General features: G+C 43.6%; 1 protein-coding gene across 1 annotated transcript in view; it reads right to left on the reverse strand.

Annotated features, from left to right (window-relative positions):
- Positions 1 to 3,422: 3,422 nt before the first annotated feature.
- T265_02779 (hypothetical protein) overlaps positions 3,423 to 7,948 on the reverse strand; it is a gene marked incomplete at both ends in the record, with an annotated part of 8,259 nt that continues 3,733 nt past the window's right edge. The window contains 2 exons of the mRNA XM_009167104.1: positions 3,423 to 4,453; positions 4,976 to 5,082. Coding sequence (XP_009165368.1) covers positions 3,884 to 4,453; positions 4,976 to 5,082 — 677 coding nt within the window. The remainder of the gene's footprint in view (positions 4,454 to 4,975; positions 5,083 to 7,948) is intronic.

Raw genomic sequence — 7,948 nt, forward strand, 5'->3', positions numbered from 1 at the left:
GCGTCATTGTTGATTGTACGTTTGCTTAATTCGCGATGCTTACTAATCCGTTGGTCTGTAGAACCAGTTCATGTCAGTCCTCAATATGTCATCTACTGCCCCACGTCTGTCTGCTCCTATTGACTACTGGCTACGAACTGCGTATAATCAAATAGCCGCAATCGCCCTGTGAGATCCGTAACCGCCCGGATCTCACAGAGTCTCTACTGAACAAATTAGAATTTGGGTCGGACGCTCCATTATGCTGGAGCCTAAGCTGGAACCTGAGGTTAAGTAACTGGAGCAGGGTTTGTCGGGCGGGGAAAAATTGGCTCCCAACCGTTTGAATGTCTTATAGGTTTTCCCCAAACCCAGTTCACTAAAAACTTTGAGGGTTTTCTAAGGTTCTTGGGTTATTACAGTCAAAATGTCGCAGCATTCACTCATCTGCTGGAACATGCGCACACAATATCTAGAAATTTTATCGGATTTGATTGGGCAGACGAATGACAACAGCGTCTGATGCTTCGAAACTATTCTGAATAGAGCATGCACACCTGATATAGTAGTAACGGAACAACATCAGATTTAACAATCATGCTCCTGTCCTGGCTTGCACATTCTGTATCCACTAAAAGGATGAGCACTGGACTCGAACTTCGCTCTCATTAGGGCTCGTCAGCAGTACATATCTTCGGTAGTGCAGTGGTTCGAACTCCGCACATCGGACACTTCAGTCGAGGATGTTACCCACACTCCACCACCGCTCACTGAAAGTATCTTGATTTCGCACCTGAACAGGTGAACATATTCGAGCCTGAATTGAGCGCCGATGACCCAAACGACGACCAGTAAGGTAATTTGTTCGAGTCGATCGATTGGTTCGTCAGTCGAAACCTCCAAGTCAAGTACTGCCACAGACGTTTGAGGCCTACTGAACACATTTCATTGCAGAATACACAAACGTGACTGTTGGCATGAACCCGTCACACGACCCCGGAGGGCCAAAAATATGCACTGCTGATGAGTTCCAATGTGAGCGAAACTTGAGTCTCTCACAAGGATGAATGAACCAGGACATGAAGACGGTCGTGAAAACAAGAGTAATGTGAGTTCGCATTCCGCGAAATCCCGGGGGCAACATCACTGAATGTTAGGATTAGCCGAAAATGGGGGTAAGAAATCGCTCCAGACTTCTTGAATAACATTTGAAATGGGCGGAATACTCGAGGTCGTTTGGGTGGTCTGGATACGCAACTAAACTGCCACCGGTTAGCTAGATTCCGAATCCATATCGTCCAGCCTTGGAACTGGTGTTGGTTTCATGGGTATTACCCAAATATGAATGGGCTGAAAGTCTAACAGGCACTGTGATACCAAACCAAGAAGCCTAAGAAGCGAACGACTATGTGGTACAATAATCGCTCCGAAAACGTGATGCATGGTGTTCACCTATGCCGCGGTTTCGAATTTTGGGCAAGACATTGTTTTTAGCTGTAAGTCTTGATGGAATATGCCTGCTGACACAAAAAAATCCTCAAGTTCTTTATACAGATTGTCTCGTAACCACAAGGATTCCTCTTCTGAACGAAGCCCGCAAGGGCTTGGAAAAACCGTCCACTACAAACACTCCACCCTCATATGCACTTGAAATTCACGAACTAGTACAGAACCTCCAGAGTAGCGCCTTTTCCCTCCATCGCTGAATGTCGTTAGCTGAATTTTATCTGCACCGATACTATTGTCCTTGATTGTTGAGGGAAACTGTGGAAGATCAAATAGTATGTTATCTCTAAAACAACTCTTCTCAGGTAAGATCTCAGCTGAGTCAAAAGTCGGATGTGGTTTGAGATTTTAATGAGCTGGTCAAATGTTCAGGATGGTAGATCAATAATTTGTATGCGCAAATTGAATGACTACTGTTCTGAATCATCATTGTTTCAGGCAGGTCCTTGAAAATAAATGAATTACAAAAGCCCTCGAAGATATGCACAACAAATGCGGCTTGGCCGGCAACACTTTGAGCGAAAATGCTTAGCAGCCGTGCAACTCGTCGCCTACCTTAGCCCCTTTAATATGAGAACAGGATACACTATCCTACTGTTCTCCATTAAGTTCATCAACGGGACGAACCATCATTAGCGTGACGGACTGGATACATAAGAGTGAACCGAGCTTATAATATTTTACTTGAGTCCGGCTGGTTTCGGTGACTAACGCACGCCAACGATGCTATTCAACTGTTGATGGGCTTTGAAGCACCTCTCAAACCGTCGTTGTTAGAGAGGAGTGCCAATTCTGGCTGCTCCGACAGGCCAATTATTGTTTGTTAAGGATGATATCAACCGTTTCCAACTGTTTCACTGGAAGGTTTATTCAACGAGTGAAGTTTATGGAAGTGTGGAATGATAGGATTCTACACTTTTCCAAAGTAGAACTATTTGCAGTGGCCCAGTCTCCAGTAGTGAATATACATATCAATTCGTATGATCCCTTCCTTTAGGTGTCCGACTGATCTGGTGGTGCCCTCATTAGCAAGAGGCAGATACACACCGTTTGCCAAACATCACGAAAACGGTCTGCATGTCTCTACAGAGGTTTGAGCCTATACTTGGTCATTTACTACTCGCCCTCTATTATGTGGCATACTAGATAACTTGTAAATTCGAATGGCTATGGTTTCAAAGCATGTCCACATAATCTGAAGCCGATCGTTCTGACTCAAGTTCCCGTGTTTCCCAAGTCGTGCTATGGAGCTGCAATTAATTAGGCCAGTCAAAGTAATCAGATATCTGAACTCTAAACGTCCCATCGCTCAGAGAGTCAGTTAATGAAGTTTGCAGTCTTGGTAGAGCGGGCGGGTCGATTTCTGTTCCAATCTTGGTACCATATGACTTCAAAATTAAAAGTGTAGTTGGGCGTAATAGCGCAAAAGAAGGCAGTAACCTGGATTAGTCCATCAGAACTTCTCGTTCGGATGTGCATACTCATTGTCACTGTCCTGCGATCATTTTTCGAATGTAGTATACAGTTAGTTGCTAACACTAACTTTGCCGTTTGAAGTTAGATCTTACCATCTAGAAGGTCAAAACAGAGTGATTTTCAGTTCACATTCACTCGTTCGTTATATTTTCCAGTGATCCGTCTTCCATGAGTTGGATCGAATTGCGAAAATTACAATGGTTTTTTCAGTTGTTGCGCTGTACTATCGAGAGGTACTCCTGATTGCCCAAGGGACAATGCTGGTAATCGTTGTTTATTTGAGTCGGTAATGCACAAAATGAATGGGTGAGGGGCTCGCTCACCACTCTGAATAAAGCTTTGCGGCAAAGCTTTTGGGTGGTGCATTTTTGTCCACACTCGGATAAGTAAGTAGACAACTCACAGAATTTAGAGCTCTCCCTTCTATCATGCGAATTCAAAATGCACGACCGGAACAACATGGACTACTAATTTATTAATTCGCAATGAAAAGATAGACGTTACGGAAAATCGTACATTTGGTCTGGAGAAGCTCGGTCCAAAAAGGAAATACAAAATATTGGCAAACACTTTAAAAATCCTATAAGGACTAGATGGGATAACTTGTGTGGCAAGGGCACCACTTGCCCCGTATGAACACATTATTCGCCATACTCAACTGCAGTTCCAAGACAGGAAATCTGAATTTGGAATGAGTGCAATAGGTCTGACATACCTCCACTGGTGGAAACGTCAGTCTGTACACCTGATTCTGACTAAACGTTGTAAGCTTAAGCGTGGAGGTAGACGGAAGGATAACCCTACGAACGTGAATACGTTGGGATTTTCTTGGACACAATGAACTTTTTACCCGTGTTACAACTGTCGATACTCGGAGCAGGAACGTATTCCAGGAGGAGGAAATAAAACAAGTGGAAATCGGTTATGTTGCTACTGGACTGCAAGATATTGCCTGGAGACACTTCATGTCGCATTGCAGTTCACCGGCCTTTATTTCCTGTTTGAAAATGTGGGGGGCACAGGCCAACCGGCAGCGCGAAGGAATCCTTGGACACATGATTAACTGCTGGGAGTTTCCACTCAAATCAGTGTGCCTGCATCGCTTGTGATGAGGCCGATAATGCGCAAAAGGCATCCCATTTGGACAGAATAAAAGCTTCCACTCAGGCAAGTGCTTAGCCGTGGTCAGCCACATGAACTGCGGCAGAGAAATTTGCGGCGGATGTGTCCGTTCAGGGAGGTTTAACGTACGTTCTGACTGACGTAACGTGCCAGTGGTAAGGGGTTGTTCTTCCTTCAACAACAAGGCTTGGTGTATATTAGTCCGTTTCGAAACAACTCCCCAAGTAATCTCCCCAGAGCGTCCCACAACTTCTTGTTGCATGTTCTGTGGGGACCTCTGTTCGTCATTCACCAGTTTCCGATGAGGCCGATCAGATTTCAGGGCGACATTAATTCGTAAAAGGCATTTGGAAAAGTGGCGGATTTGTTTCTGTGAAGAAAAAAGCAGTAATCTGAGCATCAGTGAAACCACAAAAAATTACTAATTATTGTGAGTTAAGAAAGACATTGATTTCTTCAAAACAGCCACTTATGTTGATGACTAAAAGGGAAAGTATACGAGAATCCTGGAGATGAATGCTCTCAGGAATGTGTTATGCTGTGACAGATAGCCTATTTTGAGTGAAGTGGACGCTACAAACGTGAATACATGCAAGTATGAATAATGTAAGACTAGCTACTATAGTACCGATTGTAATTACAGTTGGCACTATAATTTTTATAAAAAGCTTCCGACTAAAGTTCGACCTTCAAGGAAAAATAATTATTGCGACCTCTTTTTTTTCGAACTGTAGATAGTCACCGCGAGCGAAATACCCCAGGAGCGGAGAAACTCATTCCAAGCAGTGAAGTTATTCGAGGGCTAGTCAAACAATCAACATGCGAGATTCTACAAGCTTTACAGCTGACCTATATATTGCTTAGGAAAAACGAACCTGCGTCATTAACTTACCAGCATTACTGGTCTTCCGTTAACGTTGAAGCACAGATATCTTTTCGACTGATGATTTCGTAAATAGCCAAAAGGGTAACTCTCAAAAGCGATCCATTCCCATTCAACTGTTAAAAATCAATGCATACATGAATAAAAGTGCATATTTTAACGAATGGTTTGAACCCTGCAAAGTAATTATTCGGTGTTAGAAACGGCCTAAACGACATTCAAGGATATGATGAGTATCAATTTGCCGCCTACTATGAAAACAGAAAGCTCAGTAGGACAGTCATCACCGGGGAGTGAAATAATTCGTTTCTACAGAGCCCAAACTATTATCAGTTAGTGTGTTATGCTACGTAACCGTCCCGATTGACATCAAATTTTAGAGGCCGTGTTGAGTTAGTTTCTGTTTACCAAAAATAGACAAACCACTTGAGCAATCTCTGTTTCTCAGCGGATTATCAAATCGCAAGTGAACTTCTTGTTGGACGTCTGACATGCTGACTTAGAGGGATGACTAGGCAAAATTTACGGTGAGTATGATAAGAAATGGATCCTATCAGATGATGAAAAACGAATGTTCCTTTGATTTACCTGAGTTTCTGTGTTAGAACAATACAGTGAGGACGAATAGCTAGTCCGAACTGATGGATAAACGCGAAGAATATGTCGAAGCCACAAAACGCGAACATAGAACAGCATGAATCAACGTATGTCTGGCTACATTGTGAGGCTTGTTTACGAAGGTCGCTGGGTTACTGTGAAACTTTCTGCCTTACCCCTGGATGAACCTATTTCTTAATAGCGCAGAAATATCTCCATGGGCATCATCTCCCGCGTCGGATTCGGAGCAGAAATTCTATGGTGACTTTGTAAAATTCTAAATTTGAATTCGAGTAAACTGTGATGTGACGTGTTTGTCAGCGAAATCAGGCGTTGATTTTGAGAGTTTGTGGACCCGGGTCCCATCTGCACTGATCCCTCACGCAGTTTGCTTAAAAATATCCATAGGCCAGTCAGTCATTCCTGAAAATCTAGATGTTTGCTAGGATCTGGGCAGCCAACTCTATAAATTGATCCCCATCAAGGAAGGTTCGTGAAAACCCTGACAATTCAGACGCTTGTTCTCAAGATTTCAGGGACTTATCTTTTCAATCCATCAGTCCAACCTTGCAATGTGTCTACTCGTGGTGCCACCTGCCCGCACTCTCGATTTAAAACCATGCCGCAGCCAGCCGCAGTAAACCGATAAGTTACAAATAGAGGCGTAGTCACCAAAGTATTGGAGCGTCAAACCCTTATTTTTGGCGCACACACGCAGTGCTGTGAATGAAATCTGTCTAGATCCACCGTAGAAATAAGCTTGGGCGACCTGAATAAGCAAATGATTCAGCGCAAAACTCAAATGAGGATTGTTCTCTCTAAGCCTTCTCTATATCTCTTAAGAACAATTAGATCTAGGTTGTAGCCAGCCAACAGCCAGTTTCGACATTCTGCAGTGGACGGAATTTTTACAAGGGAATTTCTCGCCTCTCAAATGGCACACTAACTTTCTCTCGACATCCAACTAATGATGGCCTGTTTGGTAAAACAAGTGTATTCGCAAAACCTAGGTGAACTTTTTCGCACGATGTGCTCGTATGGACTAACGGCGTCTGACGTCAGCAGATTCGGAATGCAGAACGCAGTGGGTTAAAGTACTTGGATGGACATCACTTTTTTGTTGTTGTGGTGTTTCAGCAATGAATCACGCTGAAACAAGCACTGGCTAGTCTGTTTAGGGTTACAGCATCAGCGAATTGTCTGTGGAGTTCTAGGCAAAATTTATTTGTTGTTGATTCCCACGCAGTGAGACTGATCACTCATTTTGATTGGAAACAAGCGTGGTTAAGGGGAAAGATTGCGAACGTGGTCTGCAGTAAGCGAAAAGAACAGACAACTATGAGCAGCCCCGCATTGGCTGGAATGCTCTAGATCCAGGGGGAAAACGATCAGAATAGCTAGATGTAGATACAACAACACCAAGGAGAACAGGTGTTCAGCAGACACTGAGGAAAAACTCAAGTCAGGTTTGCATATCCCTGCTGCTACAAGTATCCAGAAGCAGAAAACCACACGGAAGTCATTAATCGTCTTCAAATGTCTATTAAAATGGACCTGAAAAAGTGGAATTCAGGTTGGCCGAATGCCCAATCGAAATGAGACTCTTGTGATGACCCGTAGAAAAAGCTAGTCAGCGATTTCAGTCATATAATAAATGAGCAGGCTCTTCTATAGTGCGTATTGCATGTTCTGTTTATTTGTGCCTAATAAATTCAAATGTTGGGTTTTTTGTGACAGGTATTTGTTCCTATTCACACCACTCTCGTTTGAACGGTCGTTGCCATTGGATATGCACCATTGATGAGCTTTGATAAGAAAACTCTTATGGTTTCAGAGGGGTTTGGTAAACAAGCGGTGGATTTATTTCTGGGCAGCTTTTGACATGCCATTGGATATGCACCATTGATGAGCTTTGATAAGAAAACTCTTATGGTTTCAGAGGGGTTTGGTAAACAAGCGGTGGATTTATTTCTGGGCAGCTTTTGACATAAAAGCTTCGTCAGGCCAACCGTGAGATTTGACTAGTGACGTGATCAGTGCTGGGTGTTCAGTCTGGTGTTCCTGTTTGTTGATCAGTGGGGATGACTAAGATTTACGATACGATAGGGGGGTCGTCTTTATGATGAACCCGGATTTTTTCGTCCTTGCTTCTTCAGTCTAGGACGCCTTAATGGAAAATTCCTCTTGGGGTCGTTTACAGATTTCGTTCACCTGTCCGTTCACCGTCCAAGGGTGCTGGGACGATGGTTTGGGGATAGGGGTGGGGTGGTTAATTGGATCCAACTCTACTTGGATTTTGTACTTTTAGACCCAGGCGATTTCGCTGATAATTGCACACCGCCTCGTGTCATCTCGGCTGATCTAGAACCGCTCTCCACACATTTG

This window comes from Opisthorchis viverrini (assembly GCF_000715545.1).
Source record: "Opisthorchis viverrini unplaced genomic scaffold opera_v5_36, whole genome shotgun sequence".
NCBI classification, from domain to species: Eukaryota; Metazoa; Platyhelminthes; class Trematoda; order Opisthorchiida; family Opisthorchiidae; genus Opisthorchis; species Opisthorchis viverrini.